Raw genomic sequence first — 21495 nt, forward strand, 5'->3', positions numbered from 1 at the left:
TCTATCATCGAGCCGTGAATCAAGGCACTTGGGAACAGACGGCAAGTGTTCAAGATGCGGAGCAGGCCGCAAGTCAAAAGACAGTTGATCCGTAGTTGAAGGACCCCTATAAAGTCCGCATACAAAATGGCCCGTAGAATCACTACATCCATTTAGGTAGGTATTGTAGTTTACCAGAAGAGTCATGCACAGAGAACCACAGCTATCGCCTGGCTCACTTCACTAGTTTACGTAGAGTGGGTTCATTCCTGGATGGTCTTATCGCCCGCCGCGTATACCCTCCAATTTTCAACTTGTCACATTCCATCCGCGCTCCGACAGTCAAAAGTGACTCGTAGCACGAGGACTTCTACAATTCGCTAGTTCTCTACAGGCCCAACCTTGACCCGAGTCCTCTCTTGCAACTCAGCAAAGTCATTCAGAGCTTTCTCTCTCCTCTCCGCTTTGCGCTGCTGGACCTCGATACTTTTGAAGCGCTTCTTTCCACCAAACTTGAGCTTGGTGATCATGTCGGCCGCTTGACCACGTGTCAAGTCGTCGGGTCGTAATTTGCCTTGTCTGATGCGGGCTTTATTCAGGAGCTGAAGCTGTCCTGCAGTGGCGGGATTCTGTCGCCACGGCTTCCATGATGCAATGTACCGCTCGTCGAATTTGTTGCTTGCGTAGGTGTCTGCAGCCCGGACTGCGGTCTCCAAGTCCTCCCCTGATGCGACGCGCCGAGGACGCGTGAACTGTGGCGTCTCAGTAGCCGGATTGTTGAATTTCATGACGTGGTACACATTGTACATGTTTTTTTCCTTTTCGAGACTTAGCCATCCAGATGATTCTGAAAGTAGATATTTCTCGTCGCCGACGCGGACCCAAGAATTCGGACTGAGTGAGCGGATGTGCTTCTCTGAGCGCGAGTCATCCAACAGGTCGTAGATACTATCGTACTTCGTAAATTGAAGACTAACGTCTGGTTCTGCTGACTCCGCGGCTAATGATTCAGAAAGGCGTTCTTCTTCTGCTGGTCCCTTCTGAAAATCATTGACTGAAGACTTGTTGAGTACTTCATCAGGATGAAGTCCAAAGAGTGTCGGTGTTGACAAGACACCAGTCGCCAGTGTGGCAACCATGTCAATGATGTGACAGTCCTTCTTCCCGGGGTAAAGACGCAAGCCACGTCCGATCATCTGGATAAGAAGATTTTTGGACCTCGTTGGTCGTGCAAGGAGAACACAGTCAATATTAGGTATATCTGTGCCCTCCGTGAACAGACCACAGTTCAGAAGCACGGGAAAATACTGGTTCCTGAACGCTTCTAACTGCTCTGACCGCACGGTCTTGTGAGTATTCGCAGTGATATACCGCGCATCTACGCCATGCTCGCGGAATCTAGCGGTGAGTTGCTTCGCATGCTCAACATCGACGCAGAATACCAGAGTTGACTTTCGATCTTGAGCGTTAGCCATCCATGCCCGCACTGTGATGTCATTTGTCGTCGCTGTATTGACGGCTTTGGAAAGAGAGCCAAGAGCGAAATCGCCAAACTTGTCCTTCTTGACTTCCGAGAGGTTGGCTTCGGACTTGACCGTGGTAAAAATTGCATTTGACAGCCAATTATCACCGATCATGTCGACATAGTCTTTGTGATAAACGATGTGATCGATGGCAGCTCCAAGTTTGAGACCATCGAACCGTGCAAATGTGGCCGAAACACCGACTAGGACAGGCGCACTTGCCGATGGTTCCTTTAGGCCAAAGTGCCCCAGAGCTTCACGGTATGATCTCGCCACAATGTGATGTGCTTCGTCAACAAGAATCAACTTGAAGAGATTTGGATCGAATTTATGGATGCGTCCTCGCGCAAGCGTCTGTACTGAAGCGATGATGATGTCTCCGTGCCCCGTCGCGACGCTGTTTCCCATTTCAATCTCCACAATTTTGTCGGGGTACGCAAGGCGACAATGCTTCGCTGCCTGTTCAACCAGTTCGCGTCGGTGGACGATGATCATCGTTTTGGTCGCTTCGACACTGCGCGGCGGGATGCGGCTGATCAGCTGCGTGAAAATCACCTTGAAGGCTTGTTCTTAGTGGGAGCATTCATAAGTCATAATTGAATACGTACTGTTTTCCCTGCGCCAGTTGCGAGTGATATGCCGAGACGTCGGTGGCCCTCATCAAGGTATTTCAAGACTGATTGGATACATTCTTCCTGATAATCGCGGAGCACAATGCTCGCCGAGCCAGTCGAGGGTGTTTGCGTATGATTCAGTCGAGCACGGAGGGATGCCGGCGACCACAAAAGCTTCCTGGGTGGCCTCGTCCAAGATCGCGAGACTGCTAAGAGCCCAAATCTCCGAATGAATTCCATGACTAGATCAGAAGATAAGCTTGGAAAGCTTTATAGAAGACAACCAAACATTGCAAACATTCCTTATCGGCCGTCGCGATAACGTCAGTCGCTGTTTTGGTGGTGGAGCTATCGCGGAGCGGATCTCTTTTTTTTCTCTCTCAGCTGGGTCGAAGTTGGATCATTCTGCCTCTGCAAGGTCACTTTTAATTCACAGGCGCAGCTGTGATGTCCTCGCCTCCGGTTCGTTCGGATGCACTGGGTATCTGCAAGCCCGCACCATGAGCAGTTCCGAGTCCTCCTTCGCGCCCGATGAAGTTTCCGATTCCGAGTCCGCGCTGAGCGTCGATCAACAACCGCACCAATTGCGCACTCGACGTTCTTCTTCCCGGGTAGCTGCTCTAGACACTTTACCAGACGAGGAATTTGATAGCAAGCCTGCGTTGTTGTCTGATTTCGAAGATGGAGTGAGTATTGACAGAGGACCGCAAGTCATCAGTCGCGAGAACGAATTCGGCCCGTTTGATGACATTGTCGAGAATTTGTCGGCCAGAACTCTCGGATTATACTCCTCTCTCCTTACCGAGATCAAGAACGATATCAACTTTTCATCGACCAAGGAAGATGAAGAATTATACAATGTCCACCAGAATGGCGCGGTGATCTGGACTGCGACAGAGAAGGAAGTTCTATACAATGTTCTTGATCGGAAAGGCAAGAATGGAATCAAAGAGATAGCTGCAGCCATCGGTACAAAATCCGAACTCGAGGTGTTGGATCATCTGCGACTCCTTCAACAAGGTCTCCAAGGTCAACACCGTATTGGGCGACACGTCAAGACGATTGTCATGGGGGATGTTCCTGGCGCCGCCGAAATCAGCGAAGCATGCTGCGCCGAGCTAGACGAGTACGCGCAAGGACTGCGATCCAAGGAGGAGCTCGCAGCCGCCATTGCTGGCCGCACGCGCTTTGGTGAGAATTGGAATGTCGACAGCGATCGGGCTGAACAGCTGCTGGCAGCTGATGAAAATGTAGCCCTTCGCGGCGATATACAATTACCAGCCGGCTTGCTGAATCTTCCGACATGGGTCAAGCTTCAGCAGCGATTCTTCATGAACTTTGGAGGCTCGAAAGAGGATGACAATTGGATGAATCTTGTGACTTCCAGGAAAGAGTCGCCGTCTCTCAGTGGAGAGGCGCTGATGGACCTCTACGCTTTGGCCGTCAGCATTACTCGTCGACTCATCCAGTCTGTCCAATTTATCGCCATGAGTCGCATTCGAAGTCAGAGTCTACATGGTCGTGAACGAGCCAATGCGGTCCGTCGCAAGGATGTAAAAGCTGCCATGGAGATTCTAAACATGCGCCCTCGGCGGGACAATTTCCTTCTAGACGTTGCCCGAAACAACGAGCTGGTCATCGAGGACAGCCGCAAGACCAAGGGCTGGAAGACTCGCGAGTTGAGCTACAATGAGGCCGAGGAAATTCTCAATGGTGAAACAGACTACTTTCGGAAATCCGAGACCGATGCTATGCCTGGAGCCGCAGCAAACGACAGTGACGGAGATGAAGAACTTGACGATGCTGAAGACGTTGAATCTGACGAGGACTCGATCCAACGTGCGCCAAGTCACGCTCAAGATACAACCGACCATCTCTCTACAACGTCTTCAGAAGTCTTCTCGACAACTTCAGACAGCGACACAGAATTCCTAGACCTCGAAGAAGAGCACGCCGACACTCTCGATCGCGAGCACAGTCGTGTAACAGAGCTTCACCTATGGCAAATGCTCGGCAAACCCCCTCCGCCAAAACTCGAAATACCCATCGCCACCGAAGAAAATGACAAAGAAGCGTTTCGCAAACCCCCAGCCGAGCGCAAGGCTCCTCATGAACTGGTCGATTGGCGAGATCGTGTGTTGTATCGTGGTGAATGGGAGGAATTTGGCTATGAAGCCGGTGATGTAGAAGAGGCGCTGATTGAAAATCGCCGCAAAAAACGTCGAACAGAGCAATTTCTCTCTGCTTCAGTCGTCAACAGTGAAGACGACGAATCTAGCGAAGATAATGATACCCATCGCCCGCAACTCGGAGCGGAGGAGCACACGCGAGTTGAGCCTCCAAAGTATGGCTCTGCTGGCTGGGAGGCTTTTCTTCAGTCATTCTTAACGCCCGGAGAAGCTCCGTCTGCAGGGCCTACGACTGATTGACCAGCTGGCTCGGGAGTTCGATGGCAAAGGTGACGGAACTCCACGTGGACATGCATAAATAGTTAGCGATACCTTAGTGAACCACTTCATTTAGTACCCACATCGCAGTGAATTATTTCCTTAGACGTTTGTTTACTCTAGACGGGCCCAGGGGCAACCAAACCATCGCCCGACCCTTCACGCAATCAGTCCATCGACGAGGTAACTGAATATTAGGATTCCGCAAGAGATGAGCCTTGGCCGTTTTTAAGAGATCGCTTCACCACATGTCTGTGCTACAAGAGAAGACTAATTGGAAAGCACCCTTATTCAGATTCAGCTAGAAAACTGAACAACCGGGTCCCCGCTTCCTATCCTCCATCGCTGATAAGGTTTTCCACAGCAGGAAAAGAATTCAAAAAATTGACTAGAACTCCGTAGAGGTACCAGAATACTGCGCCTTTTCCCAAACAGACAATAAGGTCCAAACCAAGACGATTCATTAACACCAGCAGAGGCGGGCAAATTTCCATTCAACAACGGCGCTCGGCTTGTTCACCCCTCATACACCACACTCCATGGGATATCATACACATGTTGCAGACAGGTAGAGGGCTCATAGGTCAAGGGCTTTGTAATCGGCGCCTCCATCGGCGCTCAAGGGTTGCACATTCGGCTGGGCTTCCCCCACTGGAGTTTGGAAGCCGTAGGTGTTTCCGATGCCAGCAGTGGCGGCACCGGCAAGCATGGCGTTGGTATGTTCGTTGGGACCTTGATCACTGACAACCTTCAAAGCTTCTTGAGCCTCCGTTACGCGCTTCTTGAAGGCCATTCTGTCCAGGAAGAGTTGGCGACGGGCCTGCTCCAATTCCCGACGCTCGGCCTCGATAATCTCCTCCATTTCGTTGAACTGCTGCAACTTAATCTCGAACTTCTGGAGAGTGACATTAACAGCAGCTCCAACCAGACGAGTCATCTCGCGCTCTTCGTGAGATGCGAGAGCCTCTGCACGGGCCGCAGAGGTTGCCAGAGCCACAGTGGCCAAGGACTCCCTGGGCTTCTGCAGCAGTTGCTCTCCGTCTCGGGAAGAGTCTACCTCCATAGAATCCTCAGACTTGACGCCTTCATTACCCGAACCCGAACCCTTCTCCACCTGGGCACGGAGCTCCTTGCGAATCTCCTCGATGGATCGGCCGGCCGCGGCAGCAGCAACGGCAGGTTCGGCCATTTGAGCGAGGAAAGTCACTACTGACAGGGCCGGGTTCTCGGTTTGTGTAACCGGGTCGCGTGAAGGACCGGATCGCAGCTCTGGGATATCCTGGACAAACTTGTCCTCGATCTCAAGTGACAAAAATCTCGTTACGCATTCCTCGCGCGTCCGCGTACCAACGTGGTTGGCAATTTGTTCCCAGTTGTCGTCGAAATTCTCGAGAGCTTCGAGCAGCAGCAATAGCTCTGAGTCAGACCAAGGAGCATCCTTATCGGGTACCGAGGTATGGGCCTTGTCTTCGAGTTTCACGAAATCGGACGCATTGTGACTGGATGGCATACGACCCTGTAGGAAGCAGTTGGGGCACAGGTCGTATTTGGTGTCGGGGACATTGGCATTTGCGGACGTTGGAGCTGCTTTGGCATAATGGAAGCGGAGTCGTGTGCAGTCGATTCCACAAGAAAAGCAATGGACCTTCTTCTTAGGTTCGGAGATTTCGATTCCGTTTGCTGCCTGGCCATTAGTCTGTTTTTCCTTGTCCTCGGCAGACGTCACATCTTTGCCTTTGTCGTCGTAGATGTTGCGGCGTAGCTCCAGGTTCAAATCGCCCTTCGCGGGAGTCGCTGAGGCAGCCCGCTCGGTAGCAGCAAGAGCTTTACCAGAAGTGACTGCTGGCTGAGGTCCAGGCTGGAATGGCTGCAGTCCGCGAGGGGTATCGGCAATGACGCGGAAGTGACCAGTGAATGGAGGACCGATGTTGGAGGGCCGGGATTGGGGGTCAACCTAAAACGCAGAAAGTCAGCAACAGTCTACAGCCACCATTCGCAAGGCCGATACTCGCCTGGTAGTTGATCAGTCCCCACTGCTCAAGGAAGGAGTGCACGCGCATGATCGCGCACACGTCACCGGCAAGGTTACGGCGACAGGCGGTGACCGTCAGGTATTCAATGGGGTTCAAACGGTAGGTATTGATCATGAAATCGCGGTAATCTTTGTATGTGGCAGGGGTCTTGCTTCGATTGCGGCCGTTGAAGAATTCAGCGAGGGCCTTCTTTTCGATCGCATTGATGGTGTTCATGTCAAACCAGGTGGCATAGCTAGGGAGGATGATGGCGTGTGTCTGTGAAATGAGTTGATCGCGAGCCTTGCCCTCTAGTGCCGATTTGCTGGGCACTGGCTGATCTTCTCCAGCAGCATCCTCCATGCCTTCTGTCGCCGCCTCTGGAGGCTGTGACTCCCCCGCGGCATCGTCTAAACCCTCGGTGTCAGGCTTGGCGTCGGTTTCGGTGCCTCCCATCTCCTCATCCTCCGGTTCGGCATCGGCGTTCTGTGCCTTGGGCGACGCAGGGGCATCAAGAGGATTGTCGAGCCCAGCAGTGGACTCAGCTTTCTTCTCTGGGGAAACCTGGCGTGATTGCCCTGTGATTTCTTATGTGAGCCTTGCTGCCATGTACAGGGTGAATCAACGGAGCAGGCATAGTCTGACCTGAAGAAGCAACGCTGTCTGTGCCAACCATTTTGTTTATGTTGTCAGGGTTCGATGTTTGCTCTGCTGAAGAACCATCCATACCAGTGTCGCAAGGTCGAGCTGTTGGCGCGGGCGATAGAAGATCAAACTCCTTGCCCTCTATTTCTTTGTCGGAGCGCTGCGCAATCAACGATGCGTATTGGGACTGGAACCTGCGGCTAGATCTATGGACGAAGGAAAACAGTAGCCCGCTCGGATGACGGATCGGGCGACGCGAGGATAAGCGGACAAGTTATTGAAATACGGAGGAGGTGGATGTCGCGACACGGAAAACTCGCGGTCGCTGTGCCAAGCCATCCATCCACGCTAATCCCAGAATGGAAGGGCAAATTACGGGAATTGTTATGACTTGGTGCCTGGGCGCCTGAATGCTCGTGCCGCCGGCTCTCTAAACTTGAACAATAACATGCTTTAACTGGTACTTTACTTAGACTTGGAAGTTTTTGGCTCACAGTCAGAAAATGGACAGTCACTTGTAATTGACGACATGGAATGTGTTCTAGCGCGAGACAAATCCCATCGATAATTTTTTTTTTTTTCAGATAGAATATTTGTGGCCTGGACTAGAATCTCTCCCTCCTCGATATCACCATGCAAGAGGCTTGGACATCCGAGCCCATGGGCAGCGAGCGATTTCATAGGCTGTTGAAGATGAAAGCTTCCATCATTCAAATGGCTCTTTGCTTCGTGTTTCTATCACCTTCGCGATCGTAGGGCGAGCGTGCTGTCGCTCCAGCCATGCATTCAATTTGGGGAACTCCTGCGCCAAATCGATTTTGAACCAATCCATGATCAAGTACCAAGGGATGAATGACAAGTCCGCATAGCTGAACTTCTCTCCTACGAGATATTGCTTGTCTTGCAGAAAATTGTCTAGGACTCCAGAAACACGCCGAATCTCTTTGATATAGCGCTCGGTGGCGCTCTCGATCTTCTCCGGGTGCTGATGTGTAAACCACACTGCTTGGCCGAAGTAAGGCCCTTGGCCCGACACCTGGAAATGAAGCCATTGTTTCGCGAGAAAGTAATCTGCTGAGCCTCTTTCGAAGCTGATTTTGTGCTCCGTGTCATATGTCTCAACGAGGTATTCAACAATAGCACCAGACTCCCACAGCGTCAATCCGGTATTGGGATCTTCGATGGCGGGCACTCGACCATTCGGATTGACCGAGATGAAGGGCTCTTTTTTGATGACAGCGAAATCAACATGCTCTCTGGTGTATGGAATACCGAGCTCCTCTAGCACAATGACCACTTTCCAGGGGTTGGGGCTCGGACCATGGTCGTAGATCTTGATAGGCTTGAGTGACATGATGGTTCTTGTGAGCCGAAAGTGTGAGTTTGGTTGCTGTGGCCTGGACTGAGCCAGTAATAGAAATCGAGATTGGGGAACGTGTGAGAGAGTCGTGTCTTTGGAGTTTCATGGCCTCATTGCGTCTTAAGTAGACTCTGCCCAGTCGCTGGGCGGGTTTCTCGGTGGCTGTACGCGTGCATCTGCTATGCGCATCCTCCCTTGCGGAAGCAATCGTCCTGATCCCGTCTGAACCTGATTTCAAAGCAGGTTACAAAGCAATATTAACATCGGACTTTGTGTAAGCCGGATTGATATCGAGTCACTAGCAGATCCATCTTGCCCTGACAAGAGTGCGCTGGGCAATCGGGCAAGATTCGATTACTAATATCTGTAAACATGTTGGAAGGTCCCGATGCCCGTGCTAGGGGAGTGAAGTGACCACTGAAAGTCAATGAAAGATGCATGGCACAGAAAGGGATCAATTATATACAAAACGTTTGGTCAGTCGGGCATGGAAAATCCCCAAAAGGTCTGATAGTAGATAAGTATGATCGCCATGATGCAATGTATAGATCTCACCCATGCAGCTCCGGGATATGCTTTTTCGCCCCCAAATTATGAGGGGCGTAGCCTCTTTCGCCGATTCGTACTAATCGACTCGAGGGACGCCAGCTTATGCTCCCACGCATATTTCCTTGAGCGTTCAATTGGCGTCGTTCGCGGATGCAAAGGAAGGCTAAAACTGATGCAAACTGACGCGACGACGATCAGCGGCACCCCCAAGCCCACTCCTAGGCCTATCTCGAGACCAAACGTTGACTGGGAAGAAGTGCCGCTCTCCGAAGCTGTAGTGGATATCTGTGGTGCGGCTGATGATGGGCATATAGAAGATGACTGAGCGATTGAATCTGACGAGGAATTCGAATTTGCAGACGCTTGTGCCGAGGAAGTTGGGGACTGGGAGGATGCTTGGGATGCGGATCCGGCGAAGCCCATTGTCATCGAGATCACAGGGATATCGATGGGTGAGGGTATCGAGATGGCATTTTGGCCCGTGGTTATGTTGACGCCAGAGCCCCCAACCCAAGGCCATGTCACACCCTTGGTGAGTGAGCTTCGGCCGGCCCCAGAAGACCCATTTCAGAACCGTGACTAGAAACTGGCTATTGGTTGCTTCCAGGGGCAAGGCCGGCGAGAAATTCATCGGTCCAAAGTTAAGACAAGCGCTGGCTTCTCATGACCAAGAGCTTTCCATTCGTCCACACATCACCACAGTGGTCCAAGGTAGGCTTGAGGTTACCGCCAGGCTCTGCTCACAGGGAGCTTTGTCGAATGACAGGGCCCTGCTGGCATAGAGAGCGTATGGATCTTGATCGGGGCTCAGCTTCTTCCGCGACTGGGCAGGCTATATCATCTATCATCTCGCACATTGCCTGGAGTCCGATAGCCCATCGCAAAGCTGCGAAGTCGAGCTTCAAGTCGATCTGCGATAATGATCCTCAAAGACGTTGTCCTGTCCAAGTATAATTAGAGGCTGATGTACCGTAGACATGATGGTACGAGCCCGTGGTTATCTGTCTGACACGGGTTGATCACCATAGAGACACAAACCAGCCCCCTGCCCTACCCCGGGTCTAAATACCTGTGTGCCGGTAACTGGCCGGCGCGTGGCTTAAGTACGGCTGAGCGGACGGGAAGCCCTGTTCTCCACATCCTGTGGTCGTTTGCACTCGAACAAGCTTGTTTCATATATCTGACTGGCGAGTGTTAAGTGAAAAGTTAGAAGTCGATCCATAATATTTGTCACGATCCAGCATCTACGAGTAACAGATACCGAGACGGAGTTATCTTGTAACTCTTGTTGACTTATATTATAAGATTAGAGCTGCTCTATTCTTGAGTATACCAATCCAGTAGCAAGATAACTTTTGGGGGGTAGCTACAAGAGGTGCAGCATCACCATAGGAGATAGGGATGAGTGTGAGATTGACTGGCTAGGAGAGATTCTATCTAGGCTATAAATTGCGGTGAGACGGCAGTATCACATGCCATACGTTCAGCCATCAATTTTCATCACATCAAGTCATAATCTTAGCAAGACCCTGTCTTGAACCCTGCCATCAAGACCTCATCTAGCGGTCTAAAGGTGGGGAAACTGAAGAAGTGAAATATGACTGGAACCTAATTCGGTTCGATTGTCGAGTAAGAAGCTTAAACAGATGAATATCACAAGCGTGAAGCCTAAGTTCCTATACAACCTATCTACTAGAAAGTGGATTGTCACGCTCGAATTAGCAGTAGAGAACTTGTTACTCAACATGACACAATCATTCAAGACTAGGTTAGACATCTCGAAATGTGCGTTAAACATGGCCTTGAGGGCATTTCGAGGAGGGTACAGTCACAAGCACAGCTGGATGGCCCACTTCGAAGGTCGATGATGGAATATTACTACTTGGGCGTAGCCCATAAGTCCGATATACCTCCAGAATCTCTCTATTATCTGAGTTTCATCTGATCTGTAAGCGCCCGCACATTGTTGGAGCAGAAATGCGTTGGTCACATCGCTACTGCAGCACATGCTCTCTTCGCCGCATATGCAGTATTTGTAGGTGATCTACGAGAAGGAAAAGAGAAAGGTGAAAGACAACTTGATTGGTGTGAAGAAGATGGGAGGAAGGTGAGGCTATCTGATGCGTGGGTTTGTGGGTCCCTCGGTGGTGAGTCAGCAGAATCATCCAAACATGCAGTTCAGCTGAACTCTCACGTGGCTAAATCCTCGTAATATACCCCTCCCCCCGGCGCCCCCCAAATGCCTCTATTTCTATAGCCTATATCTCGTCATGTCTCGTCCCCTGGTCCTTCAAAAATGGAAGATCCGAGTCTCCCACGTCGTGACGTCGAAGTGCTTAGTCGTGTCCAGCGAGATAGAGATGATCACCCAGGTAAAGGGAGATCTACTATCGCCGACACCGACATAGTGATCCACCAGCCCACATATGAGCTAGGAAGTTTCTCTCCTCCTTCCTACTTCAATTATTCAAGTCGCCTTTCACCTTTCTCTTTTCCTCCCGTAGAGGATTTCTACGAATATTTAAGTGACTAATTTTCTGGTCTCTCAAAGACAACTCTCCGACTCTGGTAATCCTATTCCTGACGCTTGATGGGTATGCTAAATGATCGAGCTCCTTTAAGCTTATAAGAGTTAATAACATAACGCCGTCTCATATTCCAGAATGGCGGATGGTGACAGATATCCTTGGTAGATTCTGCACTTACTCTTACCTACCTGGCACCACCTGTACCTGTGATAATTGTGAGACAGGTCCAGTAAGTACATACGACCACAGGGTGTGGAGAACAGGGCTTCCCGTCCGCTCAGCCGTGCTTAAGCCACACGCCGGCCAGTTAGTAGTATGGTGGGTGACCACATGCGAATCCTGGCTGTTGTATGTTCTTGTTTTTGCGTTTTTGCCTGTCTCTCTCTATTCGTTCTTCATCCGACAGTCATATTTCGATTGTTTATACACAATACACAGAGCTACTTCACTGTGGTTATGCCTATGTGACCGCACGCGGCAGCCCTGAACCATGTCAAAAACTATCCACAGAAAGGTGGTGGTTGAACGGTTGAACACCCAAGACAATGCGAAAACATCGCCCTGGCAGACAGCGGCATAGCGCCAGATATACTTTCATTACGGGTGTTCCCAGTCCCATTACTAGTGTTCGTACGGGACCCATTATAAGCAAGTCACCCTATGACCCTAGTACAGTTGTTGACGCAAACCTCATTAACGGTGTCTACTCGGTAACTCTGCCGGAGGCGTACCTCACTCGCCAGGCCGATAATGAGCCCCGTTCCATCCATTAGTTCCGCAGGATACGAGGTCCACATCTATGGGTGGGAGTAAGCATATCTCCGAGGGGTCAATATTCGTCCGTGTAGTCACCAGATAGAAGTTCCTGAAGTATATGAGAAACCACTAGAGCGTGTTCTTAGCATGGACACTTTCTTAGCTCCCAAAAACTAGAGTATGACAGGAGACCTACCTAATCGCCCTCTACGACTGCAGGATTTCCATTGCCGTACCATTTGACCTATTTGGCGCCGCTCCCTGTAAGTGTGCCGTTGCAGAATTTGATTCCATTCAGAAGGAGTGTAAAACTCCAGTGAGTGGCCACTTTTACACCAAGTGAACTTTGAAGCAAAGCAGAGGATTCTTTGTCGAATACAGTAATCAAGTGGTAATATTGCTTCACGACCTGACGTAAACGCCGCTGTGACCAACGTGTGCGCACTTGTCTGCATTGGTCTCGTGTCTGTGTGACGTGTGTACCTGAGTAGGGTGAGATCCTTATCGCCTAGTGAGAGTGGCTGTGGAAACGTAGCAAGCTCGGGCATCAACTACTACAGGGGATCGAAACTCCTTGAGGCTATGCAGCGAGCGGAGCAATTGACGAAAGAGGACTAGATTTGCGCCCGCGAACATAGTCGTACTCTGCCTTGTAACCAATCGCTCACAGAATCATCTTGATGATCACCTCATCTGGGTTAGCCCAGTTTGGCCGCTTGGACGTGTCAATTGACCACTGCGCCTACTTTGAACTGGATCTGGCCGTCTCGCCGAAAAAAGCCGACTTGAGTGGAAAGCCTGACTGAAGTCGGGTAGAACACTAGTCGAGATCAGAACCACGAGGATGATAAGGCACTTTGATACCAGACGTAGAGGACATTCAGTTTGTGTCTTCCCGGAAGTATTGGCGGCACGCGGAGATTAAAAGCGACCGAACACTCGTTTTGAGTAATTTGATATTAGCCCAGTCCTCCCAAACCACGGTACATCAAAGTATCCATGCTGTTGTCAGTGGGACAAAGCAACAGGAATGGACCCGAAGCCACATCACTGGTTGTGCCTGGGTATAATATATGGGCAGATTTTGGGTCTGGAAACGATTCGGTGCGAGGCTTGACAATGGGTAATGCTAGGCTTTGCTGGTGGCCGAAGGTTCAGTCTGAAAGTAGTACTGGACGGCGGACGCAAGACTGCTGTGTAGATAACTAGGTATTGCATTGGCCAGTCCACATCTCTACGATCACTCGATAGTCAACGACTCGACACAGCTTTGCTTTCTCCCTAATCAGTAAACTCAGAACGGGGCCGTATTCAACCAAGAGCAATGTCTTATGACATGAAATGGAATGGTGTTCAGTATTTAGTAATCATTAGACATAGATTAAACTTTAAAGCAAGAAAACTCCACCGCCACGCAGCTCTGTATGCACATGAAAGAGCTGTATCCTTACACAGTACACATATCCGCAAGACTAACTTTTCATCAACGTGTCCCGCCTGGTAGCTCTGCTGGAGGTATACCCCATTCGCCTGGCCGTTCCTTGGTTCCATTCAACTCCGCAGCATACACGTCTATCAAAAGAAAGTCAGCATTTGCCCTAAACCCCTCATTATTCCAAAGACGGGAGGAAATCCTTACCAATCTTGGGATATTGATTGCTTTGCGAGACGGGCGCACCATAATAACGCTGTTGCGAAGCGGGTGCAAGGTGGTCTTGGGGAACTGGGTGCTTGCGCCGTCGCCGGAAGATGAAGATTGCTGCAATTAGGGCTATTATTCCTAGAACGCCCACACCGGCACCGATTCCAATTCCCGCCTTCGTCCCCGAGGAGAGACCACTCGTGATTGTGCCTGGGGCGCTTGTGGGCGATAGAGTGCTTTGCGTAGATGAGGACTGGGTTGTGAATGATGAAGATGCAGATGAAGATGAAGGTGTAGACGAAGACCCAGAAGAGGAAACATGTGATGTGGAAGTCTGTGCGGGAGACATTGAAGAGAGCGATGTTGTCGTTGTTGCAGGAACGAAGAGACTCAGGTCAGATGATTCCATGGCAATCAAAATAGGCTGTCCCCAAATCGTGACTGGTCCGACAATCTCTGTACTGGCACTTGTCTCCTGGCGTACGGTAAGAATCGTTGAGGAATCCGACTGTAACATTGAAAGACATCCGGCATAGATGCCATTGGGGCCGTCAACACTTGAAGCATAGGAGTATCCACTGGAATTGGGGTCAGTATGAACGAAATCCTGGTTTCAGTACGTTAAGACGAGAAGTGAAATGACACTTACGACAGACAGCAAGCCGCGCTGGTCACGCCTCGGTTGATAGCCTTATCGGCGGAGGTATAGCCAGAGGGACACCATCCTGGACTGAATCGCTGGGTTGGCTGCACTCTCCCATAATGATAAAAGCCCGAAGGCCAACAAGCGCTGTCAACATGATCCGCGGTGGCGGCGTTCTGGACAATAAGACCCCCCGGCACAGCGTTCGCTGCTTCCGGCTCATATGTCCAGGAGCTTGAACAAGAGGCAGGAGGTGTGAAGCGTGAGACCATGGGAATGGTCATGGTCATGATGGAGGTCGTCATGGCAGACGCCGCCGTCATCGGAGCGAAGTTCATGATAGATTGGACGTGACTGATCACCCTCTGACTCTGCTGATATCACCTCTCTTAAGACCTCTTATAACCCCAGACTGATACAATATAGATCGATCTATGATGGGTCTCCTGGGTCTCCGAGGGCCCTTATAGAGACAGACAGAGCAGCGGCTAAGGAGTCAAGTGAGTGATCCTTGTACCTGAAAAGGGCTCGAGGCATTGATGATCAGTTCATCTGCCGACCTGGACCCCTGCGCCCACCGGAAATTGCCAGGTAGCTTGCATCACGACAAAAATAGGCACACCTGGCTATTTGCCCAAACGACGACTACTTTCAATAGCACATGCCCTAAGGTTTCAGCGCAAGCGCTCGCGGCGTCAATCCCTGTCGTCGTAATGTTTGGCTGATTTGGCGCCATTCCCGTCACCGTCCCACGGATGCTGTTTACCAGGCACAAAGAAGAATGTGAAAGGGCTGATTCGAACAGTTTCTTAAAAACCTTCACCGTAGAGAACATACGTTAAACCGTCGAACTCGAAAATCTTGGATGTTGACAAGTTCTTCAAATATCGAAGTAAATGATCGTCTGATTCCGTCCAAAGTCCGTGTGCCCGTGCTTGCATTAGTCTTGTGTCCGTGTGTTTGATCGGCGAGGTCCCGACCGCTCAGAGGAGACCAGGGAACAGTGGGACCAACAGACTACAACAGTCACGACTGATCAGTCCTGCACTACTCCTACAGTCGTCCCTGACAACCTGCACTTACTACTTAGTCACTTTCACATGGGAGATGTGACGCGGGTACTTGACCAACAAGATTCGAACGGGGCGAAGCTCCCCCGGAGCTGAACTGACTCAAGAGGACTAGACTGGCGCACGCAAATGGAGTCAGGCTCCGACATGGAGCCAATCACGTGTGTAATGCGGGAGATGGCCCACCCATCACGCCGAGCTCCGGCCCCCAATGCCACGACAGTCCTGAGTCGACAGATTCGACACTCGACAGAGTCGACACTGATGCTCCGTGTCCACTCTTTCCTGCGCTTGGATCAACAAACTTCAGGGTGCTGCCGGGGGATCAGGGTAGGACCCTGAGTCAGGGCGTCTCGGCCCGTTTGGGAACTTTGAATCTCCTTTCTGTCTTGGTCCACCAGCGACGGCCCAAATGCGCCCCGAAATGGTCAGACAGATAAGGTGACCGATGTGTACTTCATGCCCGGCGCGCGGGAGTCAGAAAATAATGGAATGAATGCCTATAGTGCTCAGATCGGCATGGCCGTACTTTTGCCTGATCCCAGGGCGGCCCACCTGAGCGACCGATGAACGTGCAGCCCCGCCTCGGTTGGTGCGTTAGGAGAACGGCGCTAAACCCGGGTCTAATGACGCTGGCTAATTCTAGCTAGCCGATGGGGAAGAGACGGACCTCGAACTTGTTCCTCCTTCGCAATCGCTTGACTCCCTACGATATATCTTCTTGCGCTGTTCCCTACGTGAATGCCAGAACTGGATCCTCGGAGATGGCCCAATGGAGTACGGCGTCGAGAAGCCGGAACATGAAAATGAAAATGATCCGCAACCTCTTTCTCGGGGTGCTTTCGATATTCGGGCTATACACTCTCTGCAATAGCTTGGGTACGTTGGTCGGACATGACGCTGCGTGGTAGTACTTGTGAATTCGCAAGGACTGATCCGGACCATAGCTGGACCTGCAATGTCCCCCTTGGGTGATAGACGACAAGCGCAGCCACGGCCGACAATAGGCAAAGTCACAATGATCTACGGCAACCGCTCGATATACGAGAGAGGCCTGAAAACACACGAGGAGCATGCTCGCCGATTCGGTTACCCAGTGTCTGTTCTTCGCAAACCCACGTTGAGCGGCACGTACAGCAAGTGTGCGATCCTCCTCGCTGAAATGCTCCATGAGTTGGAGAAACCTGCAGACAAGAGACTCGAGTGGCTTTTGTAAGTTGTGGCAGAGAGGTCTTAACCGAGTTCACAGGGTATGAATCCCTAAGGCCTAATTCATACTTCTAGCTGGTTTGACAGCGACACGGTCCTGATGAATGCGAATATGCCCCTCGAGGTCTTTCTGCCTCCTCCGACTCTCCCAGATGTTCACCTTTTACTCACCAAAGACTGGAACGGACTGAATAATGGCGTCTATTTCATTCGAGTCAACGAGTGGTCGGTGAGGTTGCTTTCTGCAACGATAGCCTATCCTTCAGTCAATCCAGACGTTACCCTCGCCTGGCAAGATCAATCCGCCCTGAGCAATCTTCTCGATGAGAACGAATATTTCCGGAAACATACAGTCTATTGCCCACTACGATGGTTCAATGCATACATGAGGTCGCCGGACGCTTTGAGACCGAACCCAGATTCACCAGAACATCTTCAAGTGCACCCAGGAGATTTGCTGGTGCATTTCCCCGGGACCCCGAGCGATCACCTGGACCAAACGCTAACGCCGTATTTGGAAATTGCGGAAAATCACGCTGCCGAGTGGGAGCTACCCTTGGAACAAACTGGTTATATTGAAGAAACCAAAGAATTTTGGGCTAAAGTGACCTGAGAAGAGGGCCAGAGGTATGGAATCTCGAGCGCGCGTCACCGCTCGATGTGACTCAGAATGTGTACATGTATGTAATGAACCGACGGGTACAGTTCGAGAATAGGCCTATCTTAGCTGCTGTGCGGCGGCCATTGCTCGACATCGTCAATTGCGCTTCTACGAAATACCTTATTTGTAAATAACGCACGATGCCAATTTCCAAAGCGCTGCATGTTTGCTTTAATCTGTACCGCGATACGACATGTATTTTCGTTGCCTCCATCATCGCTTTCCATCTTGCATATGATGCCTCAGTTCCTGAGATCTCCATGAACAGAATTCATATTGTGCGTCGTCGCCAGATGGATGGGGAACGCTTGATGGAACGGGGGTGCTCGCTCGAACGCTGCGGGCTAAAGGCCCAGAGTCACTGTGAGTCTAAGCCTCTACAAGCGCTTGTGAGCACTAAAATATGTCAGGGCAAGCTTTCGATCTCCCCCTTGCTCTTCATTTAGTAAGAACAACAGCTGGAGAGTCTGCTATTGGACGTTGTGCGCGAAAACTCCGACGCTGTGGCTTGCGCCACCTACTCTGCTACCCTTCGTTGCTGGAGAATCATGTCAAAATAGTACACCAACAGAAAATAATACATGGTGCATTCTGCAATCTTTGCGACGTGTTTCCACAGAGAATATCTCAAGAAAGGTCGAAAGGTCTCGGAGAAGCTTTTGCGGCAGAGGAGATTGCAAGGAGATGGACTCCGCCCAAACAAGACGACTTGAAGTGCGACTGATCATATCAAATGCCGTCACCTACGCGCTAGACGGGCTAGGGCATTCGCGAGTCAGGCCAGATGCTTCTCGTGAAGCTACTTTAGCAGCCCCACCGAACACAGTAATAGCGATAAGCGAGCCGAAATAGGGACGGCAAGACGCGAGACGCAATTCGCTCAGCGCGAACGAATGGACATGGATTCAAGCGGCTACAGCCCCAAGTTATTTCAGGGCATCACGACTACGTCAATCAGGATCCGGATGGAGATTGGGGGCGTTGTTTTGGAGAACAGACTAGGTAGCGCGAATGAATGCACGTTACTAAGCAATTCACGAGTCATGGATGTCACATGAAATTGATTCGTAGAATGAGATAGTCTGGAAGAAGTCTTCATGTATTTTGGAGAGCCAATGACACCTGTATAAAGGCCAGAGCTGTTCTTTTATTGCACGTGAACAAAATACCTTGCGCGTAGCCCGTGTCGCCAGCTCGTTCCGAATACGATCAACCTGAATTGTGCCAGAGAGCCTTAGATCGCGGGTAAGCCATCACGACCTTGTATTCAAAAGCGCCTTATGCTTGTCCGAATCAGAGCCCTGTGTGTTGGCGTAGCAGGTTGGACTTTCGCAGAGATCTGGCTCCTATCCTAGGATGTCATTCAACATGGTAAGTTTACCTACGTCCGGTAAAGGTTGTCATCAATAATTATATTCCGAGATTTCGAACTACTGCTCAAGGCTACAGAGAGGTATTTCCGCTGGTCATTTGCAGTCATTATATTACTACACTAAGCCCGGGCATTTTTATAACTTTTGATCTCAGTACAGCTAGGATGCAGCTTACAGAATAGAACCGTGGTATGCCTCCTAACGCCCCAACAGCATCATAATCCAGGCTTATGGTATACTTGAATCGTCAACTCAATCTCGTCGACTAGCCTTACACTCACATCCCTCGATTCTACCTAGGCCCCGGCTTATCGGTCGTTACGATGAGACTTTGCATTCCGGCACTAGTTTTCAGTCATTGAAGGTCCCGACTCTGTCATACATGCATATTTGATTATCCTACCTCCATAGCTCAAAGTCAGAACCCCAAAAAAGCTCTCAAGATCTCGGCTCCCACCAAATTGATATCTTGCTAATTGGTAATTTCTGATCTACATTGCGCGTTGGGTCCCTTTACCTTACGCCATGCCCGGATATCGGCCTCGGTGCAAACTACTGATGCCGAACTTCGGTCTCCGCCATATCCCCCGTTGAAAGATAAATGTCTCTGACATTCTCGTACCTCTGTGAAAATGCGTCCTTCTATTTTGACTTTTGACCAATAAGACACCGGCTTATTTAACTTCTCCGTCCGACCAAAGTTCTGGAATATGAACTTTCCTATGCATCTTGGCCATCGATCCTCTTGGTCGGCTTTCTTCCAATGGTCCGGCCCGCGGGTTGTCCAAGGCCCTCGTCGTGGGGTGAGCGGATTACTCCAAGTTGCACTCGTCGGGACTTGCACGTATTTTGTTGCGAAGAAGGTCTTCTGGTAGGCTTGCCTGAGATTCGACCCTTGAATCTTTGTCCTTTAAAGAAGTCGCACTAAGGCCATCTCTATAGCGTGGACCAACGTCCTTCATGAGGCCAGTTCGATGATGACTGAGCTTCGCCCGACCTGAGTTTACATCATGCAAGCCAATAGTCGGTTCCAATCCGGTCAGGTAAGAAGGCAAAATAATTAATTCGCAACTCGTTGGATGCATACAGACCTCACCCACAATGGCTCGCCTCCCCGACTATGCCATATCTTCTGCCGACTCCTCAGATCACGAGACACGCACCTGAACCCAGTCAGTTACCTGCTCCCAACAAGATGAAGGCTAGATATACTCCACTTCTTCTCTAGGCTTATAAAAGCAGATCAATCAATCCGACGGGAGAAACTCTGTACATCGGCATATCCGAGGAATCGCCATATACCAAAGATGATTTTACCGTCATATTGTGATCTTAGTTTCCTCCAGACTATGGTACCGTATGAATTATAATTAGAAACATCGCAATTTGTGTCCGCCAAGTCCATCAAGTTAACATGGAAGCACGCGAAGATAGGGTCGGCTGGCCGCGACTGCTCCCCAGTATTAGGGGCTACTGGGAAAACGTAGCAGACCCAAAAGAGGGGAGAAAGGAATGGTGAGATTGTATCTGGTGAGAGGTACCTATCTAAGCTACGAAGGTAGTATACGTGGGCGCGCACCACGCTAGTGACACGCCTGACCACCAAGCTATCTCAACACCCCCCTAGACCTCGATCCACTAATCTCACTCAAAATATAAAAAACATGAAAAGTAATCATATAAATATGTTAATAACGCCTTAATATAACTTTTTAAGCTCAAAAAGGTGTTTAAACCCTTAGAATTAAGCTCGCTATAAAGGCTATTAAATCAGAGCTTTTTTATACCTAAAAGGTATAGAAACCTCTCGAATTAGACTCGCTATAGCGGCTTAGTAAAGCTATCTACGGCCTACTCTGTAGTTAAAATTTTAACGAATTTATATATCCCCCTAGAGACTTAGTCTCTAATATAATAATATTTAACGTTAATATACTTCGTTCGTTAGTATAAAGTATAGCTTTTAGTAAGATAAATAGCGCCTTAGTTATCCTCGTAGATTATAGTAGGAAGTTATAAAAGGGACTCTATATTAAGTTCCTTAAGGAAAAGCTATAGCTATAATACCTCTTATATAGCTAAAGATATAGCGATATACTTACTTTCTGTAGAGGAAAGAGTAATATATATTTACTTTTTATAAGCCTAAGTAATTATACTATTTATAAGCTTAAAAAGGAAGCCGGAGGTTAATATACTACTATCCGTATATTTATCGGCCTAATCTATATTAACGAATCTAAAAAGGAGGTCTAGTAAATAGGAATACGCGATAGTAAGTATTTTAGAACCCTTAAGATACTAAAAGATATACTTTAATATAGTTATATACTTCGCGGAGGGGTTATACGTATATCTTATAAGCTTTATAACTATAAATATAATATCTAGTCGTATATTAACTATTAACTAAATAAGTAAGCCTACTATCTTATAGTAAGCTTTAACTTCCGCTAGAGTTATAGTATCCTTATATAGTTATAG

General features: G+C 49.7%; 7 protein-coding genes across 7 annotated transcripts; 2 read left to right on the forward strand and 5 right to left on the reverse strand.

Annotated features, from left to right (window-relative positions):
* Positions 1 to 359: 359 nt before the first annotated feature.
* N7539_000591 (DEAD/DEAH box helicase) lies at positions 360 to 2356 on the reverse strand (the record flags this gene model as incomplete). The annotated part of the gene is made up of 2 exons (XM_056930195.1): positions 360 to 2057; positions 2111 to 2356. The coding sequence occupies 2 exons, from the start codon at positions 2354 to 2356 to the stop codon at positions 360 to 362; spliced, it is 1944 nt and encodes a 647-aa protein (XP_056794488.1).
* Positions 2357 to 2616: 260 nt separating this feature from the next.
* N7539_000592 (uncharacterized protein) lies at positions 2617 to 4545 on the forward strand (the record flags this gene model as incomplete). Its single annotated transcript, XM_056930196.1, has 1 exon — positions 2617 to 4545. One exon carries the CDS (start codon positions 2617 to 2619, stop codon positions 4543 to 4545), a length of 1929 nt encoding a protein of 642 aa, XP_056794489.1.
* Positions 4546 to 5140: 595 nt separating this feature from the next.
* Positions 5141 to 7251, reverse strand: rscE (uncharacterized protein; the record flags this gene model as incomplete). The annotated part of the gene is made up of 3 exons (XM_056930197.1): positions 5141 to 6517; positions 6576 to 7153; positions 7221 to 7251. 3 exons carry the CDS (start codon positions 7249 to 7251, stop codon positions 5141 to 5143), a joined length of 1986 nt encoding a protein of 661 aa, XP_056794490.1.
* A 675-nt stretch (positions 7252 to 7926) lies between these two features.
* N7539_000594 (glutathione S-transferase family protein) lies at positions 7927 to 8574 on the reverse strand (the record flags this gene model as incomplete). The annotated part of the gene is made up of 1 exon (XM_056930198.1): positions 7927 to 8574. The coding sequence occupies one exon, from the start codon at positions 8572 to 8574 to the stop codon at positions 7927 to 7929; it is 648 nt and encodes a 215-aa protein (XP_056794491.1).
* Positions 8575 to 9292: 718 nt separating this feature from the next.
* On the reverse strand, positions 9293 to 9760 carry N7539_000595 (uncharacterized protein; the record flags this gene model as incomplete). Its single annotated transcript, XM_056930199.1, has 1 exon — positions 9293 to 9760. The coding sequence occupies one exon, from the start codon at positions 9758 to 9760 to the stop codon at positions 9293 to 9295; it is 468 nt and encodes a 155-aa protein (XP_056794492.1).
* A 4263-nt stretch (positions 9761 to 14023) lies between these two features.
* On the reverse strand, positions 14024 to 15036 carry N7539_000596 (uncharacterized protein; the record flags this gene model as incomplete). Its single annotated transcript, XM_056930200.1, has 2 exons — positions 14024 to 14633; positions 14705 to 15036. The coding sequence occupies 2 exons, from the start codon at positions 15034 to 15036 to the stop codon at positions 14024 to 14026; spliced, it is 942 nt and encodes a 313-aa protein (XP_056794493.1).
* A 1504-nt stretch (positions 15037 to 16540) lies between these two features.
* Positions 16541 to 17590, forward strand: N7539_000597 (glycosyltransferase family 34 protein; the record flags this gene model as incomplete). Its single annotated transcript, XM_056930201.1, has 4 exons — positions 16541 to 16545; positions 16643 to 16647; positions 16716 to 16980; positions 17053 to 17590. The coding sequence occupies 4 exons, from the start codon at positions 16541 to 16543 to the stop codon at positions 17588 to 17590; spliced, it is 813 nt and encodes a 270-aa protein (XP_056794494.1).
* Positions 17591 to 21495: the final 3905 nt, after the last annotated feature.

This window comes from Penicillium diatomitis (genome assembly GCF_028827545.1).
Source record: "Penicillium diatomitis strain IBT 30728 chromosome Unknown utg000001l_segment0_segment0, whole genome shotgun sequence".
In the NCBI taxonomy this organism is placed as follows: Eukaryota; Fungi; Ascomycota; class Eurotiomycetes; order Eurotiales; family Aspergillaceae; genus Penicillium; species Penicillium diatomitis.